This window comes from Aythya fuligula, chromosome 20 (assembly GCF_009819795.1).
Source record: "Aythya fuligula isolate bAytFul2 chromosome 20, bAytFul2.pri, whole genome shotgun sequence".
Taxonomy (NCBI): Eukaryota; Metazoa; Chordata; class Aves; order Anseriformes; family Anatidae; genus Aythya; species Aythya fuligula.
This window is the reverse complement of record NC_045578.1, coordinates 5,367,128-5,385,363: the sequence shown is the minus strand read 5'-3', so window position 1 is coordinate 5,385,363 and position 18,236 is coordinate 5,367,128. Positions and strand designations below refer to the sequence as shown.

The 18,236-nt window shown below is 44.3% G+C and overlaps 1 protein-coding gene across 1 annotated transcript; it reads left to right on the top strand.

The window, feature by feature from the left end:
* Positions 1-3,096: 3,096 nt before the first annotated feature.
* LIG3 (DNA ligase 3) lies at positions 3,097-18,115 on the top strand. Its single transcript, XM_032200728.1, is given in 21 exon segments — positions 3,097-3,434; positions 3,928-4,065; positions 4,923-5,120; positions 5,563-5,714; positions 6,632-6,798; positions 7,458-7,535; positions 7,650-7,818; positions 8,474-8,629; positions 9,113-9,244; positions 10,010-10,089; positions 10,528-10,577; positions 10,580-10,615; positions 10,795-10,823; positions 10,825-10,872; positions 11,530-11,653; positions 12,056-12,198; positions 13,042-13,116; positions 13,789-13,935; positions 15,021-15,195; positions 16,091-16,182; positions 17,042-18,115. Coding segments are annotated over 21 exon segments (2,709 nt in total). The 5' UTR covers positions 3,097-3,148; the 3' UTR covers positions 17,276-18,115.
* Positions 18,116-18,236: the final 121 nt, after the last annotated feature.

Genomic DNA, 18,236 nt, shown 5'->3' with positions numbered 1-18,236 from the left:
TTTCATGGATTCCTTTGGTGACAATGCAGACAAACACCAAAACTGTGCAGGCTGAAGATCCTTCAGCAATACTTTTCCAGAGAAAGAGAGCTGGAAATAAGAGTATCCTGGCTTTGCTACTGTTATTCCTAGGCGTTTCAAAAGCAACCAAACATCAGTTGTGCTGGCTTCCCACCGAAGAAATTAATATGAAGCTCACACTTTGTCCCTGCAGCATTCTGCCACCTACCTGTGCTTACTGCTTTTCATCATGCGCTGGGGCATCCATCTTCTGTCTCAGCACGGCGCCCTGGAGGGGAGCCCTCCTCCTTCACTTACCTGTCCGCAACGCCACCTGAACCCCTGCAGACTGAGGAGAGCCAGAAGGCAATTCATCTCACCCTAACGCATGTCTCTGAAATGCCCTCTGCAGGTTCCTATACTGATCAGAGACACGGCTTACTTTAGATCATGTTGCTGACTTTTAAACAGTAAAAGTTAGGGAAGCAAATCCTACCGCTGAGAGGTTGCTCAGCAGCCTTATTTAAACCAGATAATGACGCACCGCAATTATTGGGGGCCCAAATTCATCTTTCCTTTCCATCTCTTTTACCAGGCCCAAAACCACAGTGACTGAGAGAGGACACCAAAGGGAACGATGCCATGAACACCACATTGTGCTTTGGGCTCCCTGCAAGCTGTCTCAGAACAGCGTACCCATGCGTCTTCCAGAGCTTGATGTGTTTCTTCACTGATAAGAGATCACTGTTATGCAAACTGTTACACCAAACACCATTGATTCTGTAAATCATTTCTCAATGGCACATCTTTTCACAAAACAATTTGAACAATTAAAAAATTAACCACATTAAACTTCCACAAATACCTTTAATCCGAGTCTGCCGAATGCACGGTCCTGAAGTCGAACGTTTGCAGCCTTTTGTTCAGCACTTTAAAGCTGATGCTTAGCGCTGTATGGACACCGTCTATGTAAAGTCAGTAGCAGTTCTGTGAGCAAAGCTTTTGTCCCCATCCACAGCTCCAAAAAGCTTGGTTGGTATAGCGGGAGGTTGCCGTGTTAAGAAACTGAGGAAGACTGCTTGTAGCTTATCTCTTGACTAGCTGGAGGCTGGCAAAAAGACTGGCACAAGCCTGAAGTCAGTTCTATGCCCTGCACCCCATACTTTGCCTCAGCCATGAGGAACAATAGAACAGATAGAGGTTGGCCCAGCCACGACAGGCAGCACAGTGTCCTTTTCCTGGACGGCAACAGGAATCCTGTTGGTGGTGTGCTTGGTATCCACAGCAGCTGCCTCAGCAGCCTCCTGGCGCTGCCCAACAGAACTTTCACCACAGACACGGGGATGTCTGCCACCAGCAGAGAGCCAGCAGGCAGACCACGGGCACATGCCGCTCTGCACTGACATAATGGCCGCTTTTGAGGAGCTGAGGGGATAGTGCAGTACCTCAGGGCCCAGGCAAACCTGGGAGAGTGCTCTGCGTGGGGAAGGCATGCAGGGGGCAGCGCTCCAGCCCCACACAGCCACAGCGTGGTGCTCCTGGAAGGCCGGTTTCACCAGGCCAGGAGGTTCAGCAGCGCTTCAGGCTAGTACAGACACGGCACAGCACAGCATGGGTCCCCTTCTGAAGGCGAACTCACACAGCAGCACCTCAAACCCCACAAACACCATATAACGCTCTAGGGGGATGAATACTGCGAGGCCCAGGACAGGGCAGTGCCTCAGACCCACGCTGAGGCAGCGCAGCGCTCTGAGGGGCAGTTCCGACAGCCGGGCGTTGCAGCAGCACCTCAGAGCCGCGTACCCCTGTCGAGGTTTAACCCGGCCGGCAGCTAAACACCACGCAGCCGTTCGCTCACCCTCCCCCCTCCCTCTCTGGGACGGGGGAGAGAAATGGAAAGTGAAGCCCGTGAGTTGAGATAAAGACAGGTTAATAAGACAGGAAAATAATCATAACATAAATAATAGTAACAATAATAATAATAATAATACAATGGTGATAATAGGAAAGTAATAATAATATGTACAAACAAGTGATGCACAATGCAATTGCTCACCACCCGCTGACCGATGCCCAGCCTAACCCCGAGCAGTCCGGCCCCCTCCCCCCGGCTAGCCACCCCTATATATATTGTTTAGCATGACGTCAGATGGTATGGAATACCCCTTTGGCTAGTTTGGGTCACCTGTCCTGGGTCTGTCCCCTCCCAGCTCTTACTGCACCCCCAGCCTGCCTGTTGGCAGGACAGAGCAAGAAGCTGAGATGTCCTTGGCTTGGTATAAGCATTGCTCTGCAACAATTAAAACATCGGGGTGTTATCAGCACTCTTCTCATCCTAAGCCAAAACACAGCATTCCACCAGCTACTAGGAAGAAAATTAATTCTGTTCTAACTGAAACCAGGACAACCCCGAACACCAAAACCCTCCCAGGGGACCCATTTAGGAGCCCCGGCGACCCGGCAGCACCTCAGAACCGGCACGAAGGCGGCGCAGCGCTCTCGGCAGGCTCAGCGGGCCGGGGGGCATCGCCTCAGAGCCGCACCAAGATGGCGCCGGGCCCCTGCCAGCCGCCCGCGTGGCGGCATCGCCTCAGCGCCAGCAGCGGCGGGAACCGCGAGGCGGCGCGAGGCGGGGCCGAGGGCGGGAACGGGCGCGAGGCGGGGCCGGAGGCGGGAAGCGGCGCGAGGCGGAGGGGCGGGGCCCGCTGCTGGGGGGCGTGGCCAAGCGCCGGGAGCCTCTCAGGGGCTGTCGGTAGCAGCGGGGCGCATGCGCGCTGCGCCCTACGGAAGCCCGGCGGCGGCGGCGGTTGCGGGGCCCTGAGGCGCGGCGGGTGTGGGGCCCGTGAGGGGAGCGCCGGGCACCGAGCTCGGCCCCGGGCGCCCCCCCGCCCCTCGCAGCGCCGCCGGCGGGGCCCGGATGCCCGTTGGCGGCAGGGCTCTGGTCCAGGCTGCCCGGCTGCTCGGTCGCGGCGCGGCCCTCGGCCTCTGCCGGCCGCCGCTCTCCTCAGCCGGCAGCCCCCGGGGCTGGTTAGCGGCGAGCGGGGCCTCCGGAGGCCTCCCGGGGGCCGAGAGGGGTGGTGGGGCCCGAGGGGGGCTCCCGGAGGTGGTCGCGGGGCCGGCGGGGGGCTGGCCGGCCCCGGGAGGGGAGATGGCGGAGCAGCGGTACTGCGTGGACTACGCCAAGCGAGGCACGGCCGGCTGCAAGAAGTGCAAGGAGAAGCTGGTGAAGGGCACGGTGCGCATCGGGAAGATCGTGCCCAACCCCTTCACCGAGTCCGGCGGGGAGATGAAGGAGTGGTACCACGTCAGGTGCATGTTCGAGAAGCTGGAGAAGGCCCGTGCCACCACCAAGAAGATCGAGGACATCACGGACCTGGAGGGCTGGGAGGAGCTGCAGGACGAGGAGAAGGAGCTGATCCAGAAGCACATCGCAGGTGAGGCACGGCCTGCGCCGCTTTTCAGCCCTGCTCGGTTTTAAAACGTGCCACCAACTGCCACACGGCCGTGCATTTACCCTGTAATCCTTGCTGATTTGCTGGTATGATCTTATAAAAAGGTGGGTAGTGCGCTGTGTCTGATCTGTGCCTTACCCCAAAGCAAAGAAGTAGACACTTCAGGAATCGCACTTTGTAATTTCTTTTGTCACAACTGACTGTGCAGAAAGTCTCAGTGACTTATTCCACATATAGACGCTTAAAGGTTCAGATAAACGTCACAAGAAAGCATCAGTTTTGCTCCAGTTTTATCTTTTTTCATCTTTTTAGTAAGTTATGTAGTTTTTTAACTTCTGTCTGTGAAATGCTCCTCCATCCCCAGTTGTTTTAGGACATGTTTATACTCATTATACAAGTATATCTTGTATAGGTTGAGGGATGTACGAGATTATTTCTGACTGCTGGATCAAACCCTTACATTGCTGTTTTACAGAAGCTACTTCTAAGGCTGCAACTACACCGAAGAAAAAAGCAACAGTCCAAGCTAAGCTCACTCCCACAGGACAAATAACCAGTCCCTCAAAGGATCCATTAGCTGCTGTCAATCCGAAGAAGTTCTCTGGCTTCACAGGTAGGACTTAAAAGAAACTGACTCTGAGAAATATTTTTCTTCCAATACCAGTGTCAGAAGTTTTTTAACTTGACTTAGTTCAGTCACTTTTTGCTTTGTAGAAGGTGGTTTAGTTTTAAATGTTTTTTATCAAGTTTGCCAAAAATTCTGACTGCCTTTGTAGGCTGTCAGATTTAAAAGGACCGATGCTTGCATTTCTAATATTCCCAAGGAAACACAGTTAATGCAATAACCCACATCATCAGACTGACTCCAGCACTATTTCTGCACTGGCTAATTTCAGTCGAATTGTGAGGGTACAGACTAAAGATAGCCCAGGTAGAAGAAGAGTTGGAGGTATGGGGAATATAAACCTGTGGGGAACCAGGCTCAGCTCTATTGCTAGTGGACTAAATTGTTTTGCGATTGTTTATTTTGATCACCAGCTTATTTTTGACAAGTGCTTGACAGATGTCAACAAAAGAGTTCTTGAAATTTTTTCCTGCGTTTTAGCAGTGATCTTAGGCAAACATGCTTCTGTGAAGGGGGAAGACCTATAAGATAGAAATCAAATAGAAGCGTCTGCCAGGAGGAATTCCTTTTCACCAAGGCCTAATAGTGTTTGGTAGAATTAAGGTCCAGAAAAGTCTGGTGTACTGTGAAGAGTATGAACAGTGGGGAAAAAAATGTGGATTTTTTAACATAAATAAAATTTAAGGTCACAAATTTTGATGCAGCACCTCATTATTCAGTTCCAAAGCTTTGTCACCGTATTGGGATAGTTCTTTTCAGATTGCCTGGCATAGGTGCCCTCATCTTCAAAGTCCTCCCCATGTACATTTAAAAAAAAAATAAAATAAAATTTGTCTTTCATCCAGCCAAGCCAAAGAATTCAGAAGATGTCCCCGCAAACTCTTCCCACAAGTCTAGCCTGTCTGCAAAAAAAAGTGATCCGAAGCACAAGGACTGCTTGCTGCGAGAGTTCAGGAAGCTCTGCGCCATGGTTGCTGACAAGCCTAGCTACAATGTGAAAACACAGATCATCCAGGACTTCCTGCGGAAGGGAACTGGAGGAGGTATGATTATTGCGTGTCATTTTCCGCATCTGAAAGCCCTCTCAAAATTAAACTTCCAAGTATTATTGCAAAAGCAAGGGTGAATTAAAATCTGATTACTCTGTAGTCCAAGCTGTTAGCTGTGATGACTTCTGAACTGATGCGGATTAAGTTTTCAACATGAACTGTTTTTTGAAAAACAAATTCAGATCAGATAGGAATGACTCAGGCCAGGACAGTGGCAAATGTTTGTAAGTGCCATCAAATTTAGTGCTGAAATCAGATTTGGAGGGAAACTGTGGGTGTTTCTCCTGAGAAATGACCTTTCATGTAAAGCAGAACAACGTGGTGGAACAGGTAAGCCCCAGCTGTGTTGTTTTTTCCCCAGACGTGCTAATGAGCACAACCAACTGTAGATGAATATAAATTGTGACGGTTTCTAATGGTGTGTGCTTTTTTCCAGATGGTTTTCATGGTGATGTGTACCTGACCATTAAGCTGCTGTTACCAGGCGTCATTAAAATTGTTTACAACTTGAACGATAAGCAGATTGTAAAGCTGTTTAGTAGGATTTTTAACTGCAGCCAAGAGGAAATGATCCGGGACCTGGAGCAGGTGAGTACAGACAGCAGTTCTCTTCATTTGTGCTGTTCAGTCCCCTGGTTTGGAAATTGTATTCTTCCCCCCCTCCCCCACATGAAAGATTGTTAGCTTAACTGCTAGAGTGGGAGACAGTGAATCTTTTCCGGTTTGTTTGTTTTAGCAGTTTTCATAGAGCTTTCTGCCACCTGGAAGCTTTAGAAAATAACGTTTGAACAGAAAGCAAGACTTGAACTCACCTGCAAGTTCTTTAAAAAGCAAGACTAAAAAATCTAGGCAAATCAGGCTGCACCTGCTTTGTCTAGTATATTTCTCTTTTTAAATGTTTTATATTGCTTTTGTTAATATCACATATATCAAAAACTGACTCAATTAACAGACCTGTTCCTATGAGCTCAAGTTGGCTTATGGGATTAGGCTAGGTTTGTACTATCGCCAGTGCTTGGATGCGTGCATTTAATTCCCGTGCATAGGAATTGGTAATTGATTATACATGCTTCTGATTCCATTGCAAGATGAAAAAAGTTGGTTAATTAGCTAATGAATATAATTTTTTCTCTTACCTTTATTGCCTTGGTATATACCGCCTTCTAGAGACTTCGCTAGACTGATAGAGATTCTTTGCTTTACAAGAGGATTTATCCTGAGGAAATACAGGGTCTGTGGTGCTGCAGCAGTGTAAATTTAAAAAAAAAAAAAAAAAAAAAAAAAAGGCAGCAATGAGGTGATACTGGTGCTCTTACGTAACTTTTTTTGCAAGTGAAATAGCTGAAAAGATGTACCCTGTGTTGTGGCAACTTAATTCCAATGTTTGGTTACAATTCCTTCATGCAATTGGAGCGTCATGTACGCGCCCTTTTCTACTTACTGGTGGTGTCTTAACTGTTCTCTACGTGTAGACCCTCTGACCCTCATTTTCTTTTTGGAGATAGGGAGATGTCTCCGAGACCATACGCCTCTTCTTTGAACAGAGCAAGTCTTGTCCTCCAGCAGCTAAAAGTCTCCTGACTATCCAAGAGGTAGATGAGTTCCTAATCCAGCTATCAAAGCTTACTAAGGAAGATGACCAGCAAAGTGTGCTGCACAATATCACTCGCAGGTAAGGAAAATAAACAGCCTCTGAAGGTTTAGACTAAAACTAGTAGTGGTTATCAATACATCACAGACTAGAACAGATGAAAAACTAGTCATAACCCACAGAAACTGAACTTCACATGTGTAAGCCACTATCTGTGGTTTGATTGACTCCTTGATCTCTGAACAGCATGGAGAAACTTGTATGGCTCCTGTTCATCACAGAGAGAATTTCATCCTTGTCTGTCAAGACATTGTATCGGTACTAAACAAATGGCTTGCAAAACTGCCTTAATGGTACTTAGCTGTACATTAAATTGCTGTTCCTAAGTAAGTTGGGAAAAGTCTTTGAGCCATTTGGACAGGTTGAAGATTCTTGGTCTGACATAGCTTGTGTTGATTTGAAGCTGAGGGTATTACTAAACTTACTCTTGATGCGTTAACTAACAACTTTGGAAAGCATTTCAACACAGAGGCAAAATTAATATTGGCATTCAAATGTGAAGATGCCTTTTGCGTACTCCTTTGCCTCTGTGTCACTAATAAAATACTTACTTCTTTGAGCTTAAACTCTGCAGAAGGGAAGGACCTCTTTTTATGGAGGCCTTGCCCAGTTTCCTTTTTTCAGCTGGAAAGTAGTGCAGATAAATGTCTACTATGTCTGAATCTTCTCTCTCACTTCAGATGTACTGGCAACGACCTGAAATGCATCATCAGGCTAATTAAGCATGACCTGAAAATGAATGCTGGTGCAAAGCACGTGTAAGTCCCACCTTTTGTTGTGAGATAAAAAGCAGAAGTGGGCATCAGCCTCATAAGCCATGAGCAGCAGACCTAAGATTGATATGTTTTGTTCCTGTCCTTGATTTGTTAAAGGTTGGATGCTTTGGATCCAAATGCTTATGAGGCATTCAAAGCATCACGCAACCTCCAGGATGTGGTAGAGCGAGTCCTGAAGAACCAGCAGGAGGCTGAGAAGATGCCAGGCCTGAAGCGAACCCTCAGTGTGCAGGCCTCCCTGATGACCCCAGTGCAGCCCATGCTGGTAATGTTGGCTCCCCCGCAATGGTGACCTACTGCAGAGGAAGAGATGGAGTTCTCATAGACTCTGTCAGAGACTGTCACCTTTGGGAATCAGTAGACAAGCGATTAAGTGTAGTGTGAGCTAATCGTGTAATGCTGATTTTTAGGGATAATGACATTTTTAAAGTGTTTTCTACCGTGGAGCCAGTATTTGTGCAGTTTCAGTGATGCTGCAGAAGCTAAATCTTGACTTGATTTCAGTCCACAAGTGACTTTCCTTTGTTGGTTTCTTTGCTATCATCTCAGAAGTTGGTCCTTTCTTCTGAAATGCTGTAAGCTTTTTGTTGGATTGGAGATTTGTTTATTTTTTGTTTGAACAAACAGGAGTTGAATATTCTACTTCTGAGCTAAGCACACTCCTACCTAAAGGTGCAAGTTCTGTGCCTTTCTTATCTGGAGGAGATAAACACTGAAAAGCTATAATTACTGAGCATATTCAGACAATGTAAAGTAAATGACTAATTAAGAAAAGGAAAATCTGGACTGGATATCAGAAACCCTGAACAGAAAGATGTAAAAAGGACTTGATTGTTCATTCATGAAATTAGGTAAGAGTAGCTTTGTTCCTAAACATGTCAGCCAAATTTATTTTGAACTTCTGTCTCCATATTTCTAAGGCTGAAGCCTGCAAGTCAATTGAGTACGCCATGAAGAAGTGCCCAAATGGCATGTATGCGGAGATCAAATACGATGGTGAGCGAGTGCAGGTCCATAAAAATGGAGATCACTTCAGCTACTTCAGCCGGAGCCTCAAACCTGTCCTTCCTCACAAAGTAAGCACCTATAAATTGCCCCATCTTTTCTGCCAGATTTTACCCTTCTCCTCCATAAACATGACTGAATTTCACAAGTACCTATAGGCAAGGAAGATACCTTTTGTTGTAGGATTTCTTGTTTAATTTCTGCAGATACTTGAATCTGGAAAAGTAACATTTAATAGAACTGTAATCAATTTGTTTTGGTGGCCGTTAAGCCTTGAAACTACAGTTAACTTACCTGCTTTCAAGTCCTCTTTGTGCAGTGCATTTGGGTTGACTTGATGCCAGCTGAATGACTTTGTTATATTTGTTCGTCTCCTTTTTCTATTTATAGACTGCGCTAGTAGTCCGTGCTGTAGTAGAAAGTAAAGTTAGTGCAGATATGCATACACATGCTTCAGACACTTCTGGAGAGAACATCTGCATTGGAGTGAGTCCATCTCTTCAGTCAGTAGACATCTTTTTTTTTTTTTTTTCTCTCTCTTTTTCTCCCTCAAGGTAGCACATTTTAAGGACTTCATCCCCCAGGCTTTCCCTGGCGGGCAAAGTATGATCCTGGATTCGGAAGTTCTTCTAATTGATAACAAAACTGGCAAGCCACTTCCTTTTGGGACTCTTGGTGTGCATAAGGTAAAAAATAAATGTAAAATGAATCCTTTTTTGTAGTTGGAGGCTGTAAGGCTGTTATTCTGCTGACTTAAACACACTAGCATGTGTTCTGTTATCACAGGCTAATTTAAGAGATCTGGTGCTTACTAGAGAATTTGGAAAAAAATAAGATCCCTGAGAAGCCTGATATTAAAGAAAAGGTACTGTTATAATACAATAGATTTGATATTAACTTAATCACAAGCAAGATAGCAAGAAACTTCAGCTCAAGATTTAAAAAAAGAAAAAAATAAATAAAAAAAACCTTGGAAGATCTTGCAATTCTGTCATTGTTTATAGTTGCCCGTAGCAATATATAGCAGATGAGAGGACAGAATGATGCAGATATATGTGTAGTCCATATAAGAACGTCTAGATTAAATAGCATTTAGGATGAGGACAGTAAAGTGACAATTAAACTGTAAGTATTTCAAGTTAAAGGAGACATTAATCTGAAGTCTCTGGAATGCTTGTTTTGTTGTTGTTGTTATTGCAGCAGTAGTGATGGATGTTAGCTTGCCCGAAGTCATTTGTATTTGTTATTTCTCTGTCAATAGGAGATTAATATGTTTTATTTTCTTTGTGCTCTAATGCATTTGGTCTAAATCTGAAGCCTATGCTTATTATAAATAAAAGATTATAAGATTATGGGGATAAAAATACATCTTTTTTTGTTTCTGTGATTTTTTAAAACTCCATGTTGCTGCGAGTGCAGATTTCTTTTAATTGATCTTAATTGTCTTGCAGAAAGCTGCTTTCCAAGACGCCAATGTTTGCTTGTTTGTATTTGACTGCATCTATTTCAATGACATCAGCCTGATGGACAGGTACGTGTCTGGCACAGTGTGAGAGTAAGTAGCCTGACAGGTTTCCCAGCATGAACTTGCTGGAATATGCTACCACTGCAGAAGCAGCAGTTCACTTCATGTGTTAAGGCTGCCCATTTACCCCTGTAAATTCAAGACAGCATGGGGTAATCCTTGCTGTGCTAAGGAACATCGCTATAGTAACTGTATTTCAGCTGAGCTCAGTGGGGTTCAGTACTCAGCTCATCTCATGTCCTCCGAAACTAAGCACACTCTTCTTATAGATTTCTATTTTTATATTTTTTTCCTGGAGGAATGTTAAAAGAATTGATTGTCTGTTCTAGAACTCTGCAGGATAAATCATTTAGTTATTTAAATAACTTTTCTCACTGTTCATGCGACTGGTACTTCATGTTGAAATTCATTGCATATCCTTAATTATCTATCTCTGTGTTCTAGGCCTCTGCGCGAGCGTCGCAAGTTTCTACATGATAACATGGTTGAAATCCCCAACCGGATCCTCTTCTCAGAGATGAAGCATGTTACAGTGAGTCTGTTAATTAAGACAGTACATATGGTGATCTCATAGGCTGTAGTCTTAGTACTTCACTGCCTATCAGTACAGAGTATTTTCTGTTCATGCATCTTCACATTTTCCAAGTAGAAAGCCTGATGACCACAGCAATTTGACAGTCTTGGTCTTTCCGTAATTCCTTTCCTTTATAGAAAGCTTCGGATCTGGCAGATATGATCACCCGAGTCATCCGTGAAGGACTGGAAGGACTGGTGTTGAAAGATATAAAGGCAAGTGCCTATTTATTCTTTACTGGTGTATGCTGGGAATCGGGGAGTAAAAACAGAGTGCTCTGTACTTAAGTTAGGTTTGATCTGAGCCTTTTTCTGCTTTTAAGAGGTTTTAAACAATGCTTGAGGGAACATGCAGTAACTTTACCTGAATCTCAGTTAATGTCATTTCTTTCCTGAATTTTGGTATTGCTTTTTCTTTGTTCTTCTCTTGGCTGTCTTCTGTCGTTAGACAGAACTCCACCTCTCTGAATTTCCTGATGTCCCTGAAATTTCTTGAAGCATCTTGTCTGTTTGTATGCACCTGTAGTGATATGGTCCAGCAGGCAGATCACTGAGCTGGTGAACAGAACTGCATTTTAATCACAGCTCTGCTGCTAGTCCCTCATGTGACTGCACTGAGCAAAGCAGAGAATCACCACTTCTGTGAAGTGCTTGGAGGTCTATGGATGAATCATACAAGGCTGGGCATCCTTGAAACATTTCTGGATACTTGTATGTGCTGACATCCAGTCCAAGTTGCTCCTTATATATCTGAGCACTTCAGTGCTCTGGTACTGCTAAGTTGAATAAAAGCAGGGGCCATCTGAGGAGACAGGACATCATTGTTTGATGGGTAGCTTTCTGAGTGAGGGGTTCTTGCCTTGTTTTGCACAGGGTAATTATGAACCAGGAAAACGGCACTGGCTGAAAGTGAAAAAGGACTATCTAAACGAGGGTGCAATGGCTGACACAGCAGACTTGGTGGTGCTGGGAGCTTTCTATGGGCAAGGCAGTAAAGGTAAGTCTCTGAAGTTAGTTAAAGTCAGAGATCTGTCAGTTCAGAAGAATCTCAAGCTTTTTCCTACTCCATGCTTCCTGTAGCATTTGGACTTCTGCCATAAGACTGGCTCTCACAGTTACTGTCTGCCACAGCCCATCATGTCCCAGGCTACCGCAAGCTGCCTGACTTCACTGTGGCATAGTTTGCACAGAAAAGCATTAGGTCTTGGGTTGGTCTTTTATGCAGCTTGAAGTCTCTCTGTTCAGCTTTGTGTATGTGCTGATGCTGTGAAGCCATCACAAACCCAAGGTCCTTCAGCTCCCAGAGATGAAAAACAGTTTTGGTTCTTTACTTTTTTCTTTAAAAAGCTGTGGCTTATCCTGTAGAAGATGTGAACTCCTGTGCTTTCCCCTCCTACAGGTGGGATGATGTCCATTTTCCTCATGGGCTGCTATGATCCCAAGAGTGAGAAGTGGTGTACTGTGACCAAGTGTGCTGGTGGCCATGACGATGCCACCTTGGCCCGTCTGCAAACAGAGCTGGATATGGTGAAGATCAGCAAGGTGAGATGGTCTCTGGCATGGAGGCGATCAAAGGAATGCTCGGCAAGGGACTTAGTAAAAACCTTCCTCCTGCAGAGCTGCAATTGAGGTGCTGATTAAATTCAGAACTGAAGTGCTCTGCCAGGACTGAACGGTGTCTCAATTACAGCTCAACTGGGTAAATTGCTCTAAAAACCTCCATGAGAACTGAGATGTAGGTACAGCCATCTCCTGAAGATGATGCACTGCCTGAGATTTGTACTCAGACATTGAGTGGGAAGCCAGGCACCATCTGGTTTCTGCCCAAAGTTTTATTGGGAAGAGCAGCGCAAGTACCATTTTTTTGGCATACTGCAATTGGTGAAGACAGTCACTAGATGGGGCTGCAAGTGAGAGATGCTTGTCAGGCTGTTCTTGCGGCTAGATAACCTGAAACGTTGGAGTTAGACTTCTTTTGTGAGTGACTGATAAAGGTGACAAATCTTATTTGTCAAGACCTGACATACAAACAGATTAATTTTAATATTTATTTGACATTTTGAAGGCCATTTGCATCAAGATCGTAGAATTCTGAAAATGTCTGGTTTTATATGAATTACAATTGGAGAGTAACATGGTAGTGGTTTTATGTTTGGGATGACAGTAGCTGACAGATGTGTTGCAAGAAATTTTTGTGATCCTCTAGATGAAAGGAACTACTGCAGCTCCATGCACCTTGCACTGCACGCTACAGCAAGTTTCATCCATACAAAAGCAATGAAATACGTATTTGCCAATTTGCTATCACATTTTCTTTCAGGAACCTCCTCTGTAGGACTAGGTTCGTACATGATCATAAGTGCTATCATTTTGTGTTCTTAATAGGATCCCAGTAAAATTCCAAGCTGGCTAAAAATTAACAAAATCTACTATCCAGACTTCATTGTCCCAGATCCAAAGGTAAGTGCTGACATTAAATGACTGTTTTCCAGCCCTGATATATCAACTTACTTTTTGTAAGTGTACAGATTGAAGACTCACAGTGACAAGCTTGGAACAGGAAATTAAGCACAACTTTTTATCTGACTCTTGCATGTGCATTTGATGCTGAGAGCTTCATGAGGAAATCATACCTCCAGCACCTCTGGGAAACACTTGTGCATCAAATCCTTCCCAGAAGTGAACTAACTTACTTTAAATAAGCAATTAAAGCACAGTTCAAATGCATGAAGCACAATTGTAACCCAGAAGTTGCTATTGTTTTGTTTTTTGTTTTTTGTTTTTTACTAAATTTACCAGTATGCTTTGGGCTGTGTATGTCTGACAGAAAACGTGCTATTTATAAATTGGATTATGTATTGGCTGAGGATCTCTGAGTCATTGGAAGAAAGAAAATAGAAGTTTTTCTAAACAAGGTGCCCAGAGGGTGCTTAAAGAACTCTGTTGTTTTGGGAGGGGAGTAAAACCTTTTGGGGGGGGGGAAGAGGGTTGGGTTTTTTTTGGTTTTTTTTTTGTTTGTTTGTTTGTTTTGTTGTTGTTGTTTTTTTGGTTTTTTTTTGGAAGTATTGGAACACAAATTCATGAGAGAGCGCAAGAATGTGACATGACTTTCTTCCTTAATACTGTGTTTAGAAAGCCCCAGTATGGGAGATCACAGGAGCTGAATTCTCTAAAGCAGAAGCCCACACTGCAGATGGGATCTCCATTCGTTTCCCTCGCTGCACCCGCATTCGAGATGACAAGGACTGGAAGACAGCCACCAACCTCCCACAGCTTAAGGTGAGTTGATGTGGTGTGCTTGTCTGCAGCATGTCCACAAATAAGCTCTGGCAGCAGTCTGTATTTTAAAAGACAAATTCTGATAGGACATGTCATGAAAATACCTGTTAACTAGTGTCTCCAAAGGCATGGTACATTTTCTTATTTGTTCTAGGCTCAGCCTGCTTCCTGGACTATTTTGATGTGAATCTTATATTTTCTTGGGGCCTCTTGAGTCTCTTGAGCTGTTGGGTTGTGTTGTGCACTTTCAGGAAAGTTGTGCTGGCAGATAGTTGTATCAGCTCTTATAACAGCCTTCATGGTGAGGAATTTCCTTCCTTAAAGAGTTGATCTTACTCTCTGAAGTGGTTATGGTCATTCCATTTCCCGTTAATTGCCTACACTGGGGGAGGCACCTGGGAAGTGACTAAGGGTAGCCTGGCCCAGTTCCATGGCAGAGGGGCCGAATGGCAGCCTGCCTGGATCCCTGCTGCAGCACCCACCCCACACGGCTCCTGTACCTCCTTTAGTGATAGGAACCGGTTGGCTTGTTGCCATCCCCAGCAGTAAGTCAGCTGTTGATGAGCTCTGTTCTCAGTCTAGTTATTGTCATTTGGGCTGTCTTCACACTGCCTACAGGGATACTGACAGCAGATGCAAGTGCTTGTTACGCCACTGAAGGAAGGAGTGATTCAGCCCATCTGCTGTCCAGCAATCTTTTTGGCTCTCTGTGCAGGTAGGGGAGAGAAAGGTAAAATACCCTCAGCCAGACTGTTGCCTGAGTGTTGGGCAATGGGTGTTGTGTGTTTTTCAGTACAGGGAGCCAGGCACTGAAGAGTTAGTCTGACTTGCTCTGTAACAGGTGGTGAAAATATGTATGGCTTCCCTTAATGGCAAGTAGCTGGGTGGAAAGCAGAGAGTTTGAACATAGCTGACAGAAAAATGGCTACAAAGAGGTGCTGGAAGAAAAAAACATAAGCACAAACACTTCAGGGGGGTAAAAAAAAAAAAAAGGGAAACAAGAGGATCAGATGCATTACTGCTCGTGTCCAGTATCTGAGATTTCACTATGGCTTAAAGGTAATGCTTTGTTTCTGGTGGGACAGGAGCTGTACCAACTCTCCAAAGAAAAGGCTGACTTCAGTGTTGTTGCTGGGGAGGAAGAAGAGTCCACGGCTGGCAGCAGTGGAGAGAATGAGGGAAATTCCAGGTCTTCCACACCACACAAGACTACTAAAACTCCCCCAAGCAAGTCACCTGCAAAAGCCAAGAAGCCAGAAGGTAAGACAGTACTTCCCAGGGAGAGGAGCCTCAGGATATATTATTTGCCTTCTGTGAGATGCTTGTGGATCCCACAGCAGCTTTTACGTGCATGTCAGGGTTAACAAGCAAAGCTGATTCGACCCCTGGTTTGGCTGGTGTTATTCATAGCATGGGCTGAATAGCCACAGCTTTGAGTTGTGCTGAGACTGGGAAAAGATGCAACAGGACTGATAGGACTGATGATGCTGTTTAAAAGGTTGGTGCTCAGGCAACTCATTCAGACAATTAAAGCTCTCTGAAATAATGCTGTAAAGAAAAGGTATCTTGACCTTTGTAGAGCCTCAGTTATAGTTAGTATCAGAATTACTTTGGTGTAATTTCTTTAGGACTGCAGTCCCTTTTAATCTTTAGATCAAGGTCCTTAACAGAATGTATAAGACTGGTCTGAACAGCAAACCTGCTGCTCCTGTTCCTGCAGATCACGTGCCTTTTGGTTAGACATTTTTGGCCAAGAAACAGTATTTAATTTTATTTGAAGTTCATACATATAACAGGACACCTGGAGGGGATTTCCAGGTATTAGACTGCAAAGACATGAAACGAATTTGCTTCACCAGTGTGCTCACTGGGGAATAACTTGTATCAAATTTATGAGCAGTCTCAGAAAGAAAGTGAGGTGACAGCAAGACAGAAAGCTGAACAACAGTGTAGTCTTTTGGTGCTGAGGGCAGGAAGGTGCCCTGGGCAATTTGCAGCAGATAAACATGTCTTACTAGCTATGGTTTAATTCACAGATTTCCCAGAAAGGGGGGGAAATTTGCCTTTTATGTTTTTCTATCATCGTTCTTTTCTGCCTACTGTTAATATACAGACAGTATCTAAGCAAGATCACAAGACAATTTTTTGTTTTTAGGCACTAAAGCAATCACTGAATCCCCTCAAAAGCCAGAGGAGAAACGAGGAGAGAAGCGAAAAGCATCTGAGATGGATGACAATGGAAAGAAGGTAGGGACAGCTAGGAAGCAAACACGTTGGGGTGGGAAGAAGTTGAAGCTGTTTCAATTGTCTGTTCACTTTTGCCTTCCATCTGGCAAGTCTGAAATCTTTCCAAAGCAGCACCCTAAATTAAAAGGAAACGTTAAGGCAGAAATAGCAACAATGCACCCTCTTGTAGAGGAAAGCGATTTCTGCAGCTGTTTTTCCCTACCTGCAAAGTTGACACAACTGGGTTTGTTATGCTAAAGGCTCTGTTCATCACCCAACAATGTCCTGCTCTACAAAGGCAATGTGCTGTGATTGCTGAGTGGCTGCTCTAGAGTACTACATATAGAAGAGATGGGAGCTGTAAAGGGAGAGAACCGTCCTTTCTAGCTCATTGTGTAGCAAATGGTGGGAGTGGATTAAGAATCACAAGAGCTGTAATTATCTGATAAGCTTGGAGTAGCTATTTGCTACTTGATGTAAACAGCAAGTCCACTCCCAGGGTTGTTATGTTCTCCCACTTTAACTAAGAAGCATCAGCTTGTAAGGGCAAAGGCATTAAGATCATGCTTACTGGACCACATCAACATCATCACTAAAGGCAGCATTTGCAAGGGCTGCTAATGGGGTAATAATTCCCCTTTGCAAGGAAAGCACTACTCAGTTGCAGCATCCAGCTTTCAGAGGAGTTGTATTGGCGTTTAGTCTTCTGTATGATTCAACAGCAGGCCAAAGTCTAATTTATAGACATGATTCTAATCCCAGGCCAGTCCTTGGGGACTGCAAGTGGACTTGTTCATGCCTCAAAGAATTCAGTGTAACTTCCAGACCGATCTAGTGTTTTATCAACCTTTGTTTCTCCATCCTCTTCCCCAATACACAGACACTGCTGGACATATTCACTGGTGTGAAGCTGTACCTATCGCCCTCGGTGAAGGATTTCAACAAAATCCGTCGCTACTTCATAGCCTACGATGGTGATCTTGTGCCAGAGTTTGACACAGCCTCAGCAACGCATGTTATAGGGGACATTGATGAGAATCCTGGTGCTAAGCGTGTATCTCCCAAATGGATCTGGGAATGCATCCGCAAACGGAGACTGGTAGCCCCATGCTAGCAATCTGGGGCAGCTGACTGGTCTTAACACTGCTACACTTCAGGAACTCCCTGAAGGGAACAGCTGAGAACTAGGTAGGTGGAAGAAAGGGTGAGATTCCTCTGTGGGGATGTAATGGAAATGAAATGCTCAAGTCCATCAGAGGTAATTCTCAAGATCCATAGCAGCTATATGGAATTAATTAAAAGAACTCTGAGGGACACTACTGCTGAATCCATTTTTCTGCCCATAATGTAGACCAATGCACTTAATATCTAGGTGCTGGTTTCATTTCCGTGGGTTTTTAAAGTTTGGGTATTTTTATAAATAAAGCAATAAAACTGAAATAGCTTCTCCTTTGCTGTCAGGACATCTTTTCTAAAGGTTATTCTCTTATCAGGACAGGATACCAGACCACCAAATATTTGAAACTGTACGTTGTAGTGCCAGGATAGTTGTGCTGCATGGCTACAACTTATACAAAGGACACATCCTTCAGCTGGTCTGACTTTTATTTTTCCCCGTCTTGTAACATTCAGCACAGATCTATAATACAGTAGCAGTTTATACTTCTGCATGGGTTTCCTATTAAAAAATGAGGTACCAAATAAGCTTTCCTTACAACCCAAATAAGCTTTCCTTACAACACTTGGTGCAACATTATCTGATCATCCTCTTGGAGTATTTGTTTTTTAGAACAAGTTACTTGAATTTTGCTCTTCAAGTTTCAATTAATAAAATTGAGACAGGAATTCTACCATCTGGATGTCAGAATAGTTGAGACTTTCTTAACTGAAGCTGTTTAGAACTACTCTAAGTACTTGAATATTAATTATCAATAAATTAAAATCAGTTTTTAAAGCCTGTTTTGCATATGATGATGTGCACTTGCTGGATAAATATGCATGAGCTCCAAAGATGTAGGCTCAGACTGCGTGTGTATGTATAGTAGATGCAAGTTGACCAGCTTATTTCCTCTCCA